The 22,023-nt window shown below is 45.6% G+C and overlaps 1 protein-coding gene across 2 annotated transcripts in view; it reads left to right on the forward strand.

Moving 5' to 3' along the window:
• The window catches only part of stam2 (signal transducing adaptor molecule (SH3 domain and ITAM motif) 2), an 82,447-nt gene that overhangs the window by 21,571 nt on the left and 38,853 nt on the right, over positions 1–22,023 (forward strand). Inside the window, exons 2-7 of one of the 2 annotated variants that reach the window (XM_038790093.1) lie at positions 11,720–11,804; positions 13,081–13,156; positions 13,823–13,927; positions 15,675–15,821; positions 18,744–18,822; positions 21,834–22,020. In XM_038790093.1, coding sequence (XP_038646021.1) covers positions 11,720–11,804; positions 13,081–13,156; positions 13,823–13,927; positions 15,675–15,821; positions 18,744–18,822; positions 21,834–22,020 — 679 coding nt within the window. The remainder of the gene's footprint in view (positions 1–11,719; positions 11,805–13,080; positions 13,157–13,822; positions 13,928–15,674; positions 15,822–18,743; positions 18,823–21,833; positions 22,021–22,023) is intronic. The other variant, XM_038790094.1, reaches the window with a different exon arrangement.

Below are 22,023 nucleotides of genomic sequence, written 5' to 3' on the forward strand. Positions count from 1 at the left end.
AGCAACATTATATATTGTCTAAAAAGGGCAGCACAGTGGTTAGCATTGCTGCCTACGGCGCTGAGGACCCGGGTTCGAATCCCGACCCTGGATCACTGTCCGTGTGGAGTTTGCACATTCTCCCCGTGTCTGCGTGGGTTTCACCCCCACAACCCAAACGATGTGTAGGGTAGGTGGATTGGCCATGCTAAATTGCCCCTTAATTGGAAAAAATAATTGGGCACTCTAAATTTATTTTAAAAAATATATATATATATTGTCTAAAGAGGTCCTTGACGTATGTCCCCATGTGTTATGAACTACATGTGGGAATAAGTAGAAGTGCCTCTGGTGTCTGGTTCCAACAGCATGAGTATAGATCTTTGGTTTTCTGTGGTCACAAACGGCATGTTGCGAGTTGACTGTGGTGTTTTATCCCTTCTTGCCCTCCCAAGTCAGCAGCGATTAAGGTTGATCTGTATTATTATTATTCCATTGCCTTTCATCTGTTGCCTGGCTCTTTGTGCGATCGTATAAGACTAAAGGAATCCAATTGGGTCATTCAGCTTCTCATGACTCTCATGACTTAGACCCTTGGAACTGGTCACAGCTGAGCTGTCTCCCAGCTCCATTTGCCATAATTTTGGTCCATAAACCTTGATGCCCTGGCCTGAGAAAGATCTATCTAGCTGCAATTGATCCTCCCCCCATGTCCAAAACAGCCATGGCTTTCCTTTGTGAACTAATCCCAAATTTTCATCCCTCGTATGTAAAAGTCCTTTTTGATTTTGCTTCTAACTTAAACATTATTGCCCTCTTGTTCTGGATTTCGTTATTAGAGGAAATATTTTTTTTCATATCTACCCAGCCTAATTTTTAATCATTTTCACTGGATCCCCAGGTGCAGGGTTTCTGCCTCCACCATCCTTTCATGATGTGGAGAAACCGGCGTTGGACTGGGGTGGGCACAGTAAGAAGTCTGACAATACTGCGTTAAAGTCCAACAGGTTTGTTTGGAATCACTAGCTTTCGGAGTGCCTGATGAAGGAGCCAAGCTCCGAAAGCTCGTGATTCCAAGTAAACCTGTTGGACTTTAACCTGTGTCAGACTTCCAAAAAAACTCTACTGATGCCCACTAATCGTTCTGCCAATTACTTTAAACCCGAGCCCTCTGGCCAGGGAAATAGCTTCTTCCTTCCCCAGTCTTGCTGGGCCCCTCGTAATATTTCACATCTCTCTATAACTCCCCATCAGACTCCGAGCTCAAACGAGAGGTGGAGTAGTGTGTCCAATTCTGGTTACCACACATTGGAAAGAGCGTGAAGGTTTTGGAGAAGATGCAGAAGAGATTTACTCTCTCGATTCCAGGGATGAGGGCTTACAGTCACATAGAGAGATTGGAGAAGAAGTTTTCTCCCTTCCAAGCAGAGAAAAAGCTATGAAATTTGGCAAGAGGTGTTCAAAATGTGGAGGGTTTAAATGCGGTAAGAAAAGAGAATCTGTTTCATATGGCTGTCGGATAGATTTATGGTGCCTGGTAGAGGAAAAACCTCTTTTTTTTTTTTAGACACAATTGAATGATAAGGATTTGGAATGCACTGCCTGAAACGGTGGTGGATACCAATTCAATAGCAGCTTCCAAGAGGAACTGAGTATATACTTGGAGACAAAATTGCAAGGCTGTTGGGAAAGTGCCCAGGAATGAGACGTAGCTGGAAGATGAAGGCAAATTACTGCTGGTACTGGAATCTGAAACAAAATAGTGGGCAATCTCAGCAGGTCTCGGCATCGGTGGAGGGAGAAGGGAGCTAATGTTTCAAGTCTGGATGACTCTTTGTCAAAGCTAAAGCTTCGTCAGCTTTGACAGAGTCATCTGGACTCAAAACGTTAGCTTTCTTTTGTCGTGGCTTGCTGTCAGACCTGCTGAGAGTGTCCAGTATTTTCGGTTTTTATAACGAGACTAACTGGATTGCTCTTCAAATGGATGCAGACTGAATCGTAGAATCTACTGCCATTCAACCCATCGAGTCTGCACCGGCCCTTGGAAAGAGCACCCTACTTAAGCCCACGCCTCCACCCTATCCCCGTAACCCAGTGACCCCACCCAACCTTTTTGGAAAGAGCAATTTAGCATGACCAATCCACCTAACCTGCACATCTTTGGAATGTGGGGGGAGGAGGGTGGACGCCCTTGCCTTTGCCTCCCTGATCGCCCGTCGTAGAATCCTGTTAGGCTGGCCGTCAGCAGCACCACCCAGAGCTGCAGACTGGCTGTCCGACCTCTCGGAATCTCTCCAAATGGAGAAAATCAAATTCGCCATCCGAGGGTCGGACGACAGCTTCCACAGAACGTGGGAGCCATTCATGCAATTGTTCCGGGACCTGTTTGTGGCCAACGAACAAGAGGAAGAATAGTCGGGTGGCCAAGAATCAGGGGAAAATGGATGGGAATTGGGGGAAGGTTGCCGGGGGTGGGGGGGCTACGGGTTCGTTATGGGGGTTTGATGGCTAGCTAAGGCCCAAAACCAAACTGTAAATAAATGCCTATAAACATGTGCCTCGGCCATATTGGGGAATGTAAAATATGTATGTCGGCTAAAGGGGGGCGGCCACAGTTATTATTATGAAGATGCTTACCTGTAAATATATATGTTAATTTTTGCGTGTTCTTTTTTTTCTCTCTCTAACAATTTGTAATTTGTTCAATATAAAACATGAAAACTGAATAAAAAACATTTATTAAAAAAATCTTTGGAATGTGGGAGGAAACTGGAGCACCCGGAGGAAACCCACGCAGACACAGGGAGAACGTGCAAACTCCACACAGACAGTAACCCAAGGTTGGAATTGAACCCGGGTCCCTGGTGCTGTGGGGCAGCAGTGCTAACCACTGTGCCACTGTGGGCAGAATGGCCTCCTCCTGTGTCATAATATTCTGTTGGACAAATGGGTGAAGAGATAGTTTAGTTGTCAGGAACTAGTCATTACCCTCTGATCTGTGATATGGAATCATGGCGTTCCTTTTAAAAGTAAACTTCACATGCCCCTGAAGGGGAACATTTTGAGTTACAAGAGGTAAATTGCTAATTGTAATTCTGGTGAGTCACAGAACATGCAGTCTCTTGGAATTTGTCATTGTGACTTAAAGAGGAAGTTCAAAAAGTTTTTTTTTCTAAAATGACTGGGTTCTTTTTTCTTTCTTCCTTGTTTTGGGCATGGCCTGTTGTGAGGAGGGGACAAATGGTCAACAAGGTTCTACCATTGAATGGTGTTGGGCTTAATGTTGGTAGGTCACTTGCCATAAGCAGAACCTTTTTTAAAAATTCATTTCCGGGATGTGGGCTTTGCTGGTTCGGCCAGCATTTGTTGCCCGTCCGTAATGGCCCTTCGGAAGGTGGTGGTGAATTGCCTTCTTGAACCGCTGTTGACCATGTGATGTAGGTACACCCACTGTGCTCTTTTGATCCAGCGACAGTGGAGGAATGGCGATTATATTTCCAAGTCAGGGTGTGAGTGACTTGAAGAGGAACCTCCAGGTGGTGGGGTTCCCAGGCATCTGCTGCCCCTTGTCCTTCCCGACGGTCCTGGTCATGGTTTGGAAGATGTTGCCGAAGGAGACTTGGTGATTTCCTGCAGTGCATCTGGTCGATCAGTCATTTTCAAACTCTGAGTCGCGGGGCCATTGGTTTAGGTGTTCCCGATTGCAGGAAAAAGTGCCCAAAGGCCGGCTGTTAAAAATGCTGGCTGTCCCACGCATGCACTGCTGCTGACATCAGCCCGCTGACCCAGGAACAGATCTTTTTAAAAATCGATGGAATCTTCTTTCCAGAAGGGGTGGCAAAGAGCAGGTCACGCCGATGTCACGTGCTCTGGGAGAGATATTCCTCCAATTTGCAGCTGCCAGCAGTGCTGGTGTGAGCTCCAGGGCCTCTGGTGAACAACCCATAAAGAAGCTGAAATCAGGAAGAAAGCAGCATAAGGATTTCTTTAAATATGGGTTTATTAATTGTGCCAATGGTGATGCAAAGCTCATGTGTGTTCCATGCAGGGAAGTACTGGCAAATGAAAGATTGAAACCCTCAAAACTTCAAAGGCATGATGCGTTTGAGGACAAACCTCTAGATTTTTTTTTCAACAAATGCAGTGAGAACTTACATTTCTGCTGAAGACTTCAGCTTATAATTTAACATTGAATGACAAAATAAGTGAGGTTGTGAGGACCAAGCAGGCTCACCTGTCACATTAAATGTAAGCAAAAATGATGGGTCGTGAAGTTTGGGCGGCGTGGGTCATTAAGGATGGCAGGTTGGTAAAAATGAGGCCCAGATAAAAAACGTTTGAAAAACACTGTTATAGATGATATACACTGCTGCTACTGTGCGTTGGTGGTGGAGGGAGCAAATGTTTGTGGAAGGGGTGCCAATCAAGTGGGCTGCTTTGTCCTGGATGGTGTCAAGCTTCTTGAGTGTTGTTGGAGCTGCGACTCATCTGGAGAGTGTTCCATTACACTCCCGACTTATGCCTTGTCGGTGGTGGACAGGCTTTGGGGGATCAGGAGGCGAGTTCCTCCCCTCTGACCTGTTCTTGTAGCCACAGTATTTAAATGACTAGTCCAGTTCAATTTCTGGTCAATGGTTCATGAGAAGTGTGCAAATCCTATATTACAGTAGTGTAAACACTTCGAGAAATATTTTACTGGTTTTCTCTCACTCTTTCTTTCACTTCCCTCCCTCCATCCTCCATCTTTTGGATTTGTTTATTGTCACGTGTACCGAGGTACAGTGAAAGTATTTTTCTGCGAGCAGCTCAACAGATCATTCAGTACATGGAAGAAAAGGGAATTAAAGAAAATACATGAGAATACATAATAGGGCAACACCAGATATACAATGTAACTACATAAGCATTGGCATCGGATGAAGCATACAGGGTGTAGTGTTAATGAGGTCAGTCAATAAGAGGGTCATTTAGGAGTCTGGTGACAGTGGGGAAGAAGCTGTTTTTGAGTCTGTTCGTGCGTGTTCTCAGACTTCTGTATCTCCTGCCCCATGGAAGAAGTTGGAAAAGTGAGTAAGCCGGGTGGGAGGGATCCTTGATTATGCTGCCCACTTTCCCCCGGCAGCGGGAGGTGTAGATGGAGTCCATGGATGGGAGGCAGGTTCGTGTGATGGACTGGGCGGTATTCACGACTCGCTGAAGTTCCTTGCGGTCCTGGGCCGAGCAGTTCCCATACCAGGCTGTGATGCAGCCCGATAGGATGCTTCCTATAGTGCATCTGTAAAAGTTGGTACGGGTTAATGTGGACATGCCGAATTTCCTTAGTTTCCTGAGGAAGTATAGGCGCTGTTGTGCTTTCTTGGTGATAGCGTCGACGTGAGTGGACCAGGAAAGATTTTTGGTGATGTGCACCCCATGGAATTTGAAACTGCTAACCATCTCCACCTCGGCCCCGTTGATGCTGACAGGGGTGTGTACAGTACTTTGCTTCCTGAAGTCGATGACCAGCTCTTTAGTTTTGCTGGCATTGAGGGAGAGATTGTTGTCGTTACACCACTCCACTAGGTTCTCTATCTCCCTCCTGTATTCTGACTCGTCGTTATTCGAGATCCGGCCCACTATGGTCGTATCGTCAGCAAACTTGTAGATGGAGTTGGAACCAAGTTTTGCCACGCAGTCGTGTGTACAGGGAGTAGAGTAGGGGGCTAAGTCCGCAGCCTTGCGGGGCACAGGTATTGAGGACTATTGTGGAGGAGGAGTTGGTGTTCATTCTTACTGATTGTGGTCTGTTGGTCAGAAAGTCAAGGATCCAGTTGCAGAGTGGAGAGCCAAGTCCTAGGTTTTGGAACTTTGATATGAGCTTGGCTGGGATTATGGTGTTGAACGCGGAGCTGTAGTCAATAAATAGGAGTCTGTTTTCGAGATGCTCTCGGGATGCGTGTAGGGCCAGGGAAATGGCGTCTGATGTGGACCGGTTGCGATGGTATGCGAATTGAAGTGGGTCAAGGCGTTCTGGGAGTATGGAGGTGATGCTCTTCATGATCAGCCTCTCGAAGCACTTCATTACAACTGACGTCAGGGCCACCGGGTGGTAGTCATTGAGGCATGTTGCCTGGTTCTTCTTTGATACCGGTATGATGGTGGTCTTCTTGAAGCAGGTGGGGACCTCGGAGTGGAGTAGGGATAGGTTAAAGATGTCTGTGAATACCTCTGCCAGCTGGTATGCGCAGGCTCCGAGTGCACAACCAGGGATCCCGTCCGGGCCCATCGCCTTCCGTGGGTTCACTTTCAGGAAGGCCGATCTGACTTTGGGAACTGTGATGGTGGGTCCCTCTTTTATCCTTTTTAAAATAATCTTGTTCAGTTTTTCCTGTGTAGTCTAATTGTTGTATTTCTCTAATCTTTTCACAATCCTAGTTCTCTTAGCTGCGTTAGAAACGTGTGTGTTAATGTGCTGTGTTGATCAGAGCATGAGTAAATGCAGCAGTGCAGAGTGCATAATTCTCTATATGCAGAATCGTCCGCCTCCGTCATGTCAATTTGTGAGGGTCCCTAAGTGAAGGCAGAAAGCTGGTCTTTGGGCTGGGGCTGAGATCTGGCTACCCTGCCCACAGTGTCACACCTTCCAGGCTGGGAAATAGGTCAGGTGATCATCGCAGCTGTGTCGTGCACTTGGGGACCCGGCAAGGTAGCACAAAAATATTTTAGCAGAATTGCTGCTCTTTTCCCTCGGGTTTCTGCCTCTCTCACTCTGGATTAAAGCCTGCATGAAACCAGGGGTGAATCATTATGATACTCGGTGGTTATGTGGGGACTCTGTTTGAATTAATGCTCATTCTAATAATAATAATCTTTATTATTGTCACAAGTAGGCTTGCACAACTGCAATGAAGTTACTGTGAAAAGCCCCTAGTCGCCACATTCCGGCGCCTGTTCGGGTACACAGAGGGAGAATTCAGAATGTCCAGTTCACCTAACAAGCACGTCTGTCGGGACTTGTGGGAGGAAACCGGAGCACCCGGAGGACGCCCACGCAGATACAGGGAGAACGTGCAGACTCCGCACAGACAGTGACCCAAGCGGGAATCGAACCTGTGAAGCAACAGTGCTACCATGCTGCCATTGCTGTTTCACTGTAACTTACAGGCCAAGATGAAGGCTTCACAGCACAATTCAGGAAAAAATTCCATTTGGGAAAAATGGATGCCTGAATATTTTTAATCTAGAGAAGTTTTAACTAGCCCTCACTGAAGCAGTATCTTGTTTGAGATGGCTTAGGGAATGGCGAGGGGGGGGGGGGGGCGCGGTGGTGAGAGGTTGCATTTTGCAACCTTCCTGTTTAACTGGTGCCCCCTCACTTCCTCCTTTTGTGCACCATTGATTTAAAACTCCTTGTTCTCATTTGTAAATCTCTCCATATCCTATTCTTCCCTCCATCAGTTCTTCACGTAATTGTTCCAAGAATGTGGAATTGCAGTTATGCAAGCTGACTGGATATTTGATAGTAGTGTTCAAAATTTATAAAGCATTTCGATCAACTCAATTTAAAAATAAACTTTCCAGTGATTGAAAGGCCAATAACCAGAGAACACAGATTGAGGGTAAATGACAAAAGAACCAGCTGTGACTTGAGAAGATTTTCGTGTAATGAGTGGTGAGGCATTGAAATCAACTTCTGTACCCAATAGGTGGTGGAAACAGATTGAATCGGTAGCCTTAGAACGGAATTGGAATATCATTTGAAGGAGGGAAAATTGCAGGGATGGCGGAGTGGGGGGGGGGGGGGGGGAGAGCAGAACTAACTGGATTGCTTTTTCGAAAGATCCAGTGAAGACTCGTTGGGCCAAATGGCAGTCTCCTAGAATTTTTTACAGTGCAGAAGGAAGCCATTCGGCCCATCAGGTCCGCACCGGCCGTTGGAAAGAGCACGCTATCCCCACACCTCCACCCAGAAGAAACCCACGCGGACACGGGGAGAACATGCAGACTCCACGCTGACAGTGTGACCCAAGCCGGGAATCGAACCTGGGACCCTGGAGCTGTGAGCAACTGTGCTAACTACTGTGCTACCGTGCAGCCCTATTGGGTCTCCCGTGCTGTCTTATTCTAGAACTTCACTCCCTCACTCTTCAGCTCTCGTCCGTTGTGCTGCCGCTCCACTCCACAAGTGTGTGTTTCCACATTTCACTTCATCCTTGTTGCATTTCTTCTTCATATTCTAAAGCAGTGGTGAGCACCCGGTGGCTAATTTAGGTTCTGAGTGTAGCCCACACACTGGGTTGCCGCATTCCACTGGTTTCTATGTTTTTTTCCTACTGATTTGACTGCAGTGATACACACATAAAGCAAGAGCAAATCCAGCATAACTATTTATTTTGTTTTTACCACCAAAGTTGATGGCCGTTCTATTAATAAATTATTATAGCTAGTTATGAAATATTCTGTTAAATGTATTCAATCTTATTCAAGGGTCATAGTGAAAGGCTTGATTTCCATCTTGCGGCCCACTCGGTTGAAGGAGGGCCACTCCTGCGGCCCACTCACTAGCCTCGGTTACCCATCGCTGTGGTGAAGCCTCCTCTAATACATTCTCCCAGCCTCTCTGTTCCGTGTCTGATGCAAAGTTTGCCGTTGTTTGCTTTGCTCCTATGTTTTGCCACACTGTTCAGCTTTTTGTTGTTGATTAGCATTTACAGCTAAGTTTACAAATTGGACAGCTGGGAATATTCTTGTCTTGTGAGCTTGTTGTCTTTCTTTGAGGTGTTGCATACACATTTTAACACGTGGTTCTTTCCCGTTAGAAAGCCCAGTGACTTCAAATGCCTTTGCTGCTCCCAATGACTTCTGGCCAATGCTGAGCTATCTGGCCCGCATGCTGGCACAGGGGGGCTTGGGATTCTTGCCACTGATCTGTTATTCAATGTCCTTGACCTTTGTCCCGATGTTCTGCCTTCGTGGTGTGAAAACCTCACTTGGGCAAGGCACAAAAGTGCTGCCAGCAGGGAGCCTCAATACATGAATGAGTGCCATCAGGCAAGGGGATGTTTTCTTGAGGGTGAAAGCTAACAGCACAGTATTGTTCTAACGGTGAATTGGCCAACTCAAACAGTCGCCATGGGTATGGTCTACGTGAGAAATATCCTACGAGTGTCATGGAGAATATATGGGTGGTGAAGATAAAAGTCTCCTGCTCTATTCATCCCACATTTTTAATAATCTTTATTGTCACAAGTAGGCTTACATTGACGCTGCAAGGAAGTTACTGTGAAAAGCCCCTCGTGGCCACATTCCATTGCCTGTCTGAGTACACAGAGGGAGAATTCAGAATGTCCAAGTCACCCAGAATGTCTTCCGGGACTTGTGGGAGGAAACTGGAGCACCCGGAGGAAACCCATGCAGACACGGGGAGAACGTGCAGACTACGCACAGACAGTGACCCAAGATGGAAATTGAACCCTGGAGCTGTGAAGTAACAGTGCTACCCACTGTGCTACTGTCCCCCCCCCCCCCCCCCCCCCCGCCCGACCAGGGGTGCCTGGTGCAATCAACTTTGCATTCTCCACCAGTGATGCAAATACTCCCATTCCACCAAACAGAAGTGTTAACTGCTAAATGCTGAACTGTTACTAACATGGAAAATGGGAACAGGAGGAGGTCATTTGGCCCTTTGATCCTGCTCCACCATTCAAATGATCATCTTTGATAATCCAACTCAGTAACCTGTTCCCCCTTTCTCCAACATCCCCCATATCCTTTGATCCTTTTAGCCCCAAGTTCTAAATCTAAGTCCTTGAAAACGTACATTTTGGCCTCTACTATTTGTTGTAGCAATTTCCACAGGCTCACCCACTCTCTGGGTGAAGAAATCTTTCCTCATCTTGGTCCTAAATGGTCTACCCCATATCCCTGGATCTGGACTCCCCCACCTTCGGGAACATCCTTCCTCCCCTGTCTAGTCCTGTTAGAATGCCATTCTTCTAACCACCAGCAAATTTAATCCTCGCATGTCTGTTTTCCATCCCAAGAATCCATCTGGTAAACCTTCGCTGCACACCTTCATCACAAGAACATCCTCAGATAAGGAGACCACAACTGCACACAATATTCCAGATGTGGGCTCACCAAGGTCCTGTATAACTGCAGCAAGGCATCTCTGCTCCTGTGCTCAAATCCCCTCACTTTGAAGTCCAACATACAATTTGCCTTCTTCACCGCCTGCTGCATCTGCATGCTTACTTTCAGCGACTCCCAGATTTTGTTGCACATTTCCCCTCTCTCAAACCTGCAGCCAAAGTGGATAACCTCCCATTTATCCGCATTATATTGCACCTGCCATGCATTCGCACACTCACTCAGCCTGTCCAAATCACACCTGAAGCATCTCTGCATCCTCCTCCCAGCTCACCCTCCCACCCAGCTTGGTGTCATCTGCAAATTTGGAGATATAGTTTCCTTATCTAAATCGTTAATATTCATTGTGAATAACTGGGGTCCTCGCAGTGTTACCTGTGATATCCCACTAGTCACTGCCTGCCATTCAGAAAAAGACCCGTTTATTCCTACTCTTTGTTTCCTGTCTGCCATCCAGTTTTCTGTCCATTCCAATAAATTACCCCTAATCCCATGCACTGTAATTTTCACGCTAATCTCTTATGAGGGACTTTGCCGAAAGTCCAAATAAAACACGTCCATTGGTTTACCCTCATCAACTCTACTAGTTACATCCTTGAAGAGTTCCAATAGATTTAGGGGCTGTTTAGCACACTGGGCTAACTCGCTGGCTTTGAAAGCAGGCCAGCAGCACGGTTCGATTCCCGTAACAGCCTCCCCGAACAGGCGCCGGAATGTGGTGACTAGGGGCTTTTCGCAGTAACTTCATTGAAGTCTACTTGTGACAATAAGCGATTTTCATTTTCATTTGACCAGTATGATTTCCCATTCATAAATCCTTGCTGATTGTCTGAACCTGCCACTGTTTTCCAAGTACTCCGCTATTAAATCTTTTATGATGGACTATCAGCATTTCCCCTGCTACTGATGTCCGGCTGACTGGTCTATAATTCCATGTTTTCTCTCCACCTTCCTTTGCAATTAGTGGGGTTAGATTAGCTGCCAACCAATCTGCAGGAACTATTCCAGAGTCTGCAGTATCTTGGGAAATGACCAGTAATGCATCCACTATTTCTAGGGTCACTTCCTTAAATACTCTGGAATATAGATTATCAGGCCTTGGGATTTATCGGCCTTTGATCTCATCAGTTTCCCCAACACCTACTAATACTGATTTCCTTCAGCTCCTCCCTCTCACTGAACCCTGTGTTTCCCAACATTTATGATATGTTATTTGTGTGCTCCTTTGTGAAGACAGAACCAAAGTACATATTTAGTTGATCAACCATTTCTTTGTTCCCCATTATAAATTCCCCTGTAGGGCAGCAAGGTGGCACAGTGGTTAACACTGCTGCCTCACAGCACCAAGGTTCGATCCCGGATCTGGCTCATTGTCCGTGTGGAGTTTGCACATTCTCCCCGTGTTTGGGTGGGTTTCACCCCCACAACCCAAAGATGTGCAGGTTAGGTGGTTTGGCCACGCGAAATTGCCCCTTAATTAGAAAAAACGAATTGGGTACTCTACATTGATATTTTAAAAAATTCCCATTTCTAACTGTAAGGGACCTACATTAGTCTTCACCAATCTTTTTCTCTTCACATACCTATAGATATGTATATCTCTTTTCTTCAGAAAAAGCCACGAATGAGCACAACACCAGCGAAGACTGGACACTCATCATGGATATCTGTGATCACATTGGGACTACACCAAATGGGTATGGATGGAAAATATATTTTACCTTGGTTTCTCTTCCCCTTCCACTTTCCTCACCCTTTTAAAATAATTTATTTGAAGGATGTCTCCTTGACAATTTGGCTCCATGGCTGAATGATTTAGTGAGTGAGTAATTGAGCTGCACAGAAGAGGAATTAAGCTGGGTTTGATCTCTGGCCTGTACAGTGTTGCCTCCTTAAAGCCAACAAGGCATTGGAACTACTGCAATTTGCTTTGGTGCCCCAATTTTGAGGAGGAGGGAAATTGATCATTGTTCACCCTCCTGATCGCTATCCATTGAGCCTTCGTGCAGTTGCCTGTGGATGAATTGCGCATGCAGACAATTCCCACGTGGATAAGGCATGAGAAGACAACCATAAATACACGCCACTTGTCTGTGAAAACGATTAATCTAAATAATGTGTGACATTTCCTTGCCATGACACGTGGAATTGTTGTGAGCCCAAACAGAACCATTACTGATGTGTTTTTCATAGTTGGGTTGCCTCTTGAGCATCACTGTTTGATCATTCAACATGAAGGCTCCATAGCCCATGTTAATCATTGCAATGATCTCACAGTGTACTGTCAGTGCTGGCAACTGTCCCGATGCTCTAATTGCTCTCCTTTCACCAGTTTATTCAGCAAAATTAGAAACCTGAGAGAACTCGAATGAGAATTTGGAATATAAACCACGTTCTAGAATGACACAACATCTGAGAACCTCAAAAGACTAGCCTGATATTTTGGGTAAAACCCTCCATCAGAACTTGTATGCCTTATCTGTAGCCTTCACGTACCATTGCTGAGGGCGAGTCCGAGAATGCATTATTTAATAAGGGCAAGAGGAATGTAGCACAGTTCTACTGAAGTGCACTCACTTGCACCTAGATTGAGGCTGTGTGCCTCACTTGAGGCCCATTGATCGAAGCCCACTTCAGACGGCGATGGGCAATTGCTTCGCATTCCTGTCATCGAGGCTGTCGTTCACTTTGGGTCAGACAGGCATACTTAAGAAAATTTTACTCTGAATTTAAGCAGCCAAAGAGTTTAAAAGTCACTCGGTTTAATGATCATTTGGCCTGAGAACATCGGACTGGAATCTGCCTCTTGGGAGCTCGAAAGCACAAAGCATCTTGTGACTGTTTTGTATCCGCAAAAAAAGTGAAACAGCTAGAATGTCGATTGTAACTTTTGTTCTATTTAATGCATCATTTGTGTTCCAGAATTTTTATATTAATGCATGTAATTTTTTTTTTCTGTTGCCCCAACTTCAGGCCAAAAGATTGTCTGAAGGCCATTATGAAGAGAGTAAATCACAAAAATCCTCACGTGGCAATGAAGGCGTTAACGGTGAGTGCAACCACTTCAGCACCAACCCACTCATTTCTTCCCTCAACTAGAGTTTTAAGTTGAAACTTTCTCTTCTGACTCGTATTAAAGTGCATGACTGAGTGGGGAAATCTGATTTGTTTTGTGGCACTCGGCCACAGTGACCACGATCTTTCTTGTGACCGTAGCTTGTCCTCTCATGACATGGGGCTGATAGAGGGGGTTAATAATTAACTTCTGCACACGTCTGACTTTGGGGGAGGATTGCCCCAACAAGATTTCCTCCGCGACCTGGCACGCGAGGACCTTTGGCGCAATGGGAATTGCTGAGCTTGTAATTGGTGCAATGCTAGCTTAGTTACTGAAAACCTGCCTAAGTTAATGGGTGTCCTCCAGCCACCTCCGTTTGAGCTTGCCGTCTCCATAATTAAGAAGTAACTATTGTTCTTGATATGACACCAGCATTATCAGAAACATCTCTTTTCCCCCACCAAAAAAGATTAACGCCACGCTTTTTTAAAGACAGAAAATTGAAGACTTATTCAGAGGCCCAATTAGTTGATGCTTTTTGATTTTTGTTTGTGTTTCTAATGCTCTTTTGATGTGGTGCTGGCTGAACGGCCCACTGTTAAGCTCCAACTGGACAAAGTAAAAATTAACACTTTGTTCTGCTATCTCATTTTACAGTTACTAGGTGCCTGTGTATCAAACTGTGGGAAGATTTTCCACCTAGAAATATGTTCTCGTGACTTCACGAATGAAACTGGGAATTTATTAAGTCTATACAATAAGGTACAGTAAATCTGACTTTTCTATCATTTCTGAACGATTGACTCAGACAAGTTTGTAACGCAAGTGTTGGCGCTATTTATTTCCATTCCATGCTTGGTGCATCAAGGTGTTATCCTCAGTTAAGCAAAAAGATCCTGAAAATGTCACCATTTCAGTGGCCTGGATCTTCCTGAAAACTGAGCCACAGTAATGGTGTGCCTGCATCGCTTGCCAGACCTTCAATGGAATCACGGCACGAGTTAGCAATACTAGATTTTGAGCAGGCTGAAATTTCCTGGGCCACTTGCACCGTTCTGCCCAAGACCCGCACCCAAACAATTAAACATTCGTCATAATAATTCCCTCCCTCCACCCTCATTCAAACAGCGGCAGGCGAGATCTTGCTTAAATCTTTCAGGTTTTCTGGCAGGCACACTGGGGTCTGACCAGAGCCTTATACAGCCTGGGATAAGCCAATAAATGGCTGGCCGTCTCCCCGTATTCGTAAAACGTCCCTCTCGCATGACGAAGCTGGCTCACCACCTTCCTCCATTGACACCCCAACTAAAACTCTATCTGAAGCGTCTTCCTCTCCGCCAACAGCTCTGCCATTGGGGCAGCAGAGCTTTGAGGGCCACCTCCGGGATGAACTCCACTAACCTCTCCACCCTCCCAGACTTATCTTTATGAACTTCACTTGAATGATGACCGCCTTTAGTGCTTCCCAGAACGTGGAGGCCGAGATCTCCTCATTCTTATTAAACTCGACTTTGGAAGGTATTCTCTCACAAACCCCGTTGTCGGTGAGCAACGCCGTCTCCAACGTCCACCGGTGGTTATTAAGGATTACTTAGTGTTGTATTCTTTGGGGGTTGTACTTGAATTGATGGTTGCTAAGATGTGCACTGTATGTTTTTAAAAGGTTCACTTGAGTTCATAGAATAAACATTGTTTTGCTTTATAAAAAAAAAAAAACTTTTCCATTTCTGCTGTACCACACCTGTAGAGTGGGCCGTGTGCTCCCCATACCACAATCTATTAAAGTTGTGGGTCAGGTGAACTCCATGATACACTTTGGGGTTCTCTAAACCCTGGCCCATAACACTAAGCAGGAGCCACCTTATGTGTACCATTTGTTCATAACTCGAAGTCGTATTGCAGTCAACTCTGATTGTGTTCTTACCTGCGACGTACACACCCACCTCGTCACCCAGAAGCTTTTCCCAGAAAGGGGCATTGGAGAATGGTTCGGAGTTGTAAACTTAGCTGAGGCCAGGCTAGCCCTTGGCACTACATTTAGAATCACTGCAGTACTGTGCCGAAGGAGGCCATTTGGCCCATCAAGTCTGCACCAACCCTACAAAAGAGCACCCTACCTAGGACCACTTCCCCGCCCTATTGCCGTAACCTCATCTAGCCTCGACATCTTTAGACTGTGGGAGGAAACCCATTCAGACACTGGGAGGACGTGCAACCTCAACACAGTCACCCAAGGCCGGGGTTGAACCCGGGTCCCTGGCGTTGCGAGGCAGCTGTGCTAACCACTGTGCCACCGTGCTGCCCATTTGACCTTTATTTCCAGAAGATGCAATAGGCTGAGGTCTGAGCATGTGATCTCCTACTCTGGAGATCATTGCTGCACCAAACTCAACACGTGCTCGTTAAGTCACTGGCCAAATTTGAAAGTTGATTATACAGTTTGTGCTTTGTTTAAAAATAAAAATTAACTGATCAGTATGATGAGTTGAATCTTGCTATTTGTACCCAGACTCATCCGAAGGTATGCGAGAAGCTGAAGGCATTAATGGTCGAATGGGTGGAGGTGTTTCAAAAGGATCCTCAGCTCAGTCTTGTTGCTGCTACCATCAAAGCACTTAAAGAAGATGGTGTCACATTTCCTTCGACTAGCTCTCAGGTACCTTTCTTTTTTAAAATGTTCATTCGCGGGATATCGGTGTGGCTAGAAAGCCCGGCATTTGTTGCTGACTCCGGCCTCTTTTGACCCGCTGGAGACCATTTGCTGAAGGTATTCTCAGAGTGCTGTTAGATGGGGAGGTCCAAGATTTTAACCCGGCAACACTGAGGGGACAGGGGTATGTGCCAAATTAGGATGGTGTGTAACTCTGAGGAGAACTTTGGTGTTTCATGCAGCAGCTGACTGTCATTCTGGGTGGTGGAGTTGTGGATTTGGAAGGCACTGCACTGCAACAACTTTGAATAGAGATAAATGTGTTGAGATTGTCCCTCGCACCCCAAGTGTTAGAAAGGGGCGTAAGTGTGCGCTTACTGCAATCTCTCACCCAATCTCCCTTCCAGGTGATGTTTAATACCAACAGCATGCTTCAATGGAGCAAAACATCCCCAGGTGCTCCCCGGGAGATTGATAATAAGCCACAAGGCCAGATGATGGTCCCTATTATGTTTTGAGAACTGTCTAAAAAAGAGGAGAGAGATAGAAACATAAAAAATAGGAGCAGGAGGAAGCCATTCGAGCCTTCTGCACCATTCATTATGATCCAACTCAATTGCTGGTTCCCCTTAACCCCAAATGCTATATCTAACTGCTTCTTGAAAACGTACAATGTTTTGGCCTCATCTACTTCCTGTGGTAATGAATACCACAGGCTCACCACTCTCTGGGTGAAGAAATTTCTCCGTATCTCTGCCCTAAATGGTCTACCCCATATCCACGGGCTGTGACCTCTGGTTCTGGACACCCCACCATTGGGAACATCATTCTTACATCTACCCCGTCTGTTCTGTTAGAATTTTATAGGTCTCTAACATCACTTCCTTAAGAACTCTGGGTTGTAGATTATCAGGCCCTGGGGATTTATCAGCCTTCAATTTCTGCAATATAATTTCTCTACTAATACCGATTTCCTTCAGTTCCTCCCTACCCACTAATCCTGCTTTCCCCTACATTTCTGCTATCTTATTTGTGTCCACATTTGTGAAGACAGAATCAAAGTATGTATTTGAAATGAAATGAAAATCGCTTATTGTCACGAGTAGGCTTCAATGAAGTTACTGTGAAAAGCCCCTAGTCGCCACATTCCGGCGCCTGTTCGGGGAGGCTGGTATGGGCATTGAACCGTGTTGCTGGCCTGCCTGGGTCTGCTTTATAAGCCAGCGATTTAGCCCAGTGTGTTAAACCAGCCCCATGTTGCTCAGCCATTTTTTGTTCCCCCATTATAAATTTCTTTGTTTCTGACTGTAAGGGACATTTGTCTTTGCCAGTCTTCCCATAGGTATTGAACCTTTGCAGTCAGTTTTTATGTTCCCTGCAAGCTTACTCTCATACTCTATTTTCCCATTCTTAATCAATCCTTTGGTCCTCCTTTACTGAATTCTAAACTGCTCCCAATCCTCAGACCTGTTGTTTCTCTTGGCCAACTTGTATGCTTCTGCCTTGGATCAAATATTATCTTTGATTTCCCTTGCAGGCCACGGATTGCCCACCTTTCCAGTTTTACTTTTGTGCCAGACAGGAATAAACAATTGTTGCAATTCCCCCATTCTGTCCCTCCTTGAATGTTTGCCATCGCCTATCCACTGTCATCCCTTTTAAGTAATGTTCCCCAATCAATCATAGCCAACTCAGGCCTCCTATCATTGTAGTTTCCTTTATTAAGATTCAGGACCCTAGTATCAGAATCAACTACTTCACTTTCCAGCTCCATCATGTCATAGTCACTCATCCCCAAGCGGATTCGCGATTGCCAATGATTCCATTTTCATTTCACAATTCCCACTCTAGGATGGCCTGTTCTCTACTTGTTTCCTCAACATATTGGTCCAGAAAACCATCCTGTATACATTCCAGGAATTTCCTCCTCTACGGTATTGTGGCTAATTTGATTTGTCCAATCTATCTGCAGATCATAATCACCCATATTTACAGGTGGAGAGATTTGGGGTGGGGATTCCAGATTTTTGTTTTTATTTGGAATACCGGATTCCTTTTTTTTTTCCAATAAGGGGCAATTTAGCATGGCCAATGCACCTATCCTGCGCATCTTTTTTTGGTTGTGGGGGTGAGACCCACGCAAACACAGGGAGAACGTACAAACTCGACTTGATAGTGACCCGGGGCCGCGATTGAACATGGGTCCTCAGCGCCGAGAGGCAGCAGTGTTAACCAATGTGCCACCGTGCTGCCTTGGAATTCCAGATCTAGACAAATTCTTGTTTTTTTGTTGAGCCTGGGGATGAGTATTGACTAGGCCAGCATTTATTGCCCATCCCCAGTTGCCCTTGAGAAGTTGGTGGTGAGCTGCCTTCTTGAACTGCTGCAGTCCAGGATTTTGATCCAGTGATGGTGAAGGATCAACGATATAATTCCAAGTCAGGACGTTGAGACCTGGAGGCAACTTGCAGGTGGTGTCAAATGAGTCAGTCATGTAGTAGGTTTGAAAACTGCTGTTGAAGGAGGCTTGGTTATGGCAGTGCATCCTGTAGATGGTACACAGTGCTGCCACTGTCAGTGGAGGATGGAGTTTAAAGTGGTGGATCGAGTGCCAGTCAAATGGACTGCTTTGTCCTGGCTGGTGTTGGTCAGGCTGTTGTTGGAGTGATCAATTATGAGATTTGGGGATGGAGTGAAGGGACAGTTATACTCTGGCTCTGATATGGACTCGATACAACAAACAGTGGGTGTTCCACATTTTTTTTGCAATGCAACAGAAACCATCCTATCCATGGTACAGCTAAAAGCACATCTGAACATTTTATACTGCAGAGGGAGAAAGGAGCTTTGCAGCCAAACTGCACCATGTTGGGATTGGAACAGAGAATGTATTTTGCAGATCACACACATGTTCTTTTTCTTTAACAGAGCCAGAGCACTTCAAATCCAACTAAAAATGGCACGACGGCAATTAGTAGAAATACTGAAGATGTAGATCTAGCTAAAGGTAAGGAATCCGTTCCCAATGCAAATGTTTTGGGGTTTTTTTTAAACTTGTGGGTGTTATATTTTTGTTAATTTGTCAGAATTTTGAAGCGGATTTCAGGGGGGAAAAAATAGGACTGATGGCATGGTGGCAGGCGGAGGGGGAAGAGAGATGAACCGTTGAAAGGTTTACCATTGTGGTGCTTCTCTCCCCATCGTGGCTGTGACCTTATCCAGCAGGTACCTATGCTATGCAAATCGGGAAGGACCTGTTTTGATCCACCCTCACCTGTCTGGTTAGTGGGTCACAAGCCTGAGGGGGGGGGGGGGGGGGGGCGATTGCTGCAGTGGGCATCGCGCGCTTGTTCTCACACCTTGGTTTGGTTCCATGCTCCTGATTGCATTCCAGGGAAAAGACATGGTAATGTGCATCAGATTTCCTCCCAAGTTTGAATAAACTGCTGAAATTTGCTTTGTAAAGTTTGTACATAAATAATAGCCACTTGTGTTTGGAGCTGGAATGCACCTGGCACTTGTAGGACAGTATCCTGAACAGGAATCCGCATTCTTTAGGAGTACAGCATGAAAATCAGCAAGGGATTGAAAAAGAACCGACCTCTGGCTCCGCGCTGGAACTCTTTTTTTTTCTGCTGTTGAGCGCTTGGGTTCGAAGCTGGCATAGATTCCACACACAATTACACTCCAGGACAGCTGGACAAACACATGACAGCTGGTGTGAAAAATATCACTTTGACCCAACAATGTGATATTTCTTGCAAGACTCTTTACTCTGCATCTAACCACATGATACCCAATCTGAGAGTACTGATGCTGCGTGGCCAAACTGGGGAAAGTCCTAATACCATTATCCACTCCCTTGCTACCACATTTGTGCACTGTTCGCTTCATGTCACAATTACAACATATCGGCCGGTAACAATGCATGCGGCTTCCTTTTAAATTCTAATGTAGGAGAAAAGGAGACACCAGAAGAACTGCTTAATAGTGTCATGTAAGGAGTGCCATGGTCTTTACTGAGATCTAATGCCAATTGAACACTTAACTATGCAATACGGAAAAGTGGATGGGAATGACTTACCACCTCAGCGCCTCATAGGAACAAAAGTAGGCCATTCAGCCCCTAGGGCCTGTCCCATCGTTGGGGCCATCATGGCAGAGCTGTATCCTAACTCCATATCCCTTAATATGGGTGTATAGCTCAGTGGTAGAGCATTTGACTGCAGATCAAGAGGTCTCTGGTTGGTATCCAGATGCCCCCTATGCTGTTTCCTGTCATGTCTCCTTCATTGCAAAGGTTTAGAAAATACTTACTAGAACTGAGCATGCAGACATTGTCTGGAGCACACATCATCTGCTGCTTGAACACTAGCAGCACAGTAGCATAGTGGTTAGCACTGTTGCTTCACAGCTCCAGGGTCCCAGGTTCGATTCCCGGCTTGGGTCCGTGTCTGTGGGGAGTCTGTATGTTCCCCCCCGTGTGTGCGTGGGTTCCCTCCGGGTGCTCCGGTTTCCTCCAAAGATGTGCAGGTTAGGTAGATTGGCCGTGTGAAATTGCCCTTGATGTCCAAAATTGCCCTTGGTGTTGGGTGGGGTTATGGGGATAGGGTGGAAGTGTGGGCTTGAGTAGGGTGCTCTTTCCAAGAGCTGGTGCAGACTCGATGGGCCGAATGGCCTCCTTCTGCACTGTAAATTATATATGAACATCCTTGGCTAGCAACGAGCTATCCATCAGAGATTTAAAATTATTAATTGAACTAGCTTCTACTGATTTCAGAGCTACTTCCTCCTCGTTTATATTTCCATCAAAGTTCCATTGGACTTTTAGATTTTCATTTCTACCTGACCGCTGCGTTTTCGTGAATTGTGGACATGGCCCCATAAATCCTTTTGAAGATAAACGGGCATTCTTCGGCCTGGCGGGCAAGCATAAAGTGCTTTGCTGAGAGCTCTGTGTTTCTTGCCAGCTGGTTATAGGGAGTGCTTTGCAGTATGAGATAGCATTCGGGTCTGGGGATATGTTGCTCTGTTGGTTGCGCTTCAGTTTGCAATAATGATTCGTGTTCCATGACAAAGGCAAAATTCTCACTGGCAGGCCTGTCCCATGGCAAGCCCGCCCCTTTCTACGTACCACAAGAGCTGCAGGGCATCATAAAATATGCTTTTAAATTCAGCAAAGTCGTTATCCTCTTGAGGAAGTATGTTTCAATGGCTAATTGGACCAAAATGCACAGATGTGATTCAGTCAGCATTTTAAAGTCGTGCCCTGTATGTTACCATAAAATATATGCGTTCTCATTTATAGTGGAAACTTGTCTGGTTAAACTTTGCATGCGATAGTTCACCACCACAGTCAAGGGACAGCACGGTAGCACAGTGGTTAGCACTGTGGTTTCACAGAGCCAGGGTCCCAGGTTCGATTACCCGCTGGGTCACTGTCTTTGCAGAGTCTGCACGTTCTCCCTGTGTCTGTGTGGGTTTCCTCCGGGTGCTCCGGTTTCCTCCCACAGTCCAAAGACGTGCAGGTTAGGTGGATTGGACATTCTGAATTGCCCTTAAGTTTCCAAAAGGGTTAGGATGGGTCATTGGGTTCTGGGGATAGGGTGAAAGTGAGGGTTTAAACTGGGTCGCTGCTGACTCGATGGGCCGAATGCCCTCCTGCACTGTATGTTCTATGTATTACAGCGCCTCCACTTGTGGGAGGATTTAATTACACTGTGACATGTTTACACAGACAATTCCCTATAAGAAATGTGAAAATAGGCACTTTATTATTATGGGGAAAAGTGTGCGCGGTATATCCCTTCCCACCATGAATTTGAAATGAGTGCAAGATGCAGGATTTTTAATATAATGTGTGTTGACGTTACTGAAAATCTCTTTAGGGAAAGGAAGCTATAATTAATTGGGTATAGATTTAAGTGTCAGCTATTTTAAAGGGAAAAAATACAATCGTGTAATAAAGTGGAGGGTCATATGTTACAAAATCTAAACTTTTTCTGTTTACTCTTCCAGCTATTGAGCTTTCATTGCAGGAGCAGAAACAACAACACACTGAGACCAAGTCTCTCTACCCGACAACAGAAAATCCTTCAAACAGAACTGAACTCCGCATGGTTCGTGCCCTGTACGACTTTGAGGCTGTTGAAGACAATGAGCTTACTTTTAAAGCTGGAGAAATTATCACCATTTTAGATGATAGGTA

The sequence above is a fragment of the Scyliorhinus canicula genome, chromosome 2, assembly GCF_902713615.1.
Source record: "Scyliorhinus canicula chromosome 2, sScyCan1.1, whole genome shotgun sequence".
In the NCBI taxonomy this organism is placed as follows: Eukaryota; Metazoa; Chordata; class Chondrichthyes; order Carcharhiniformes; family Scyliorhinidae; genus Scyliorhinus; species Scyliorhinus canicula.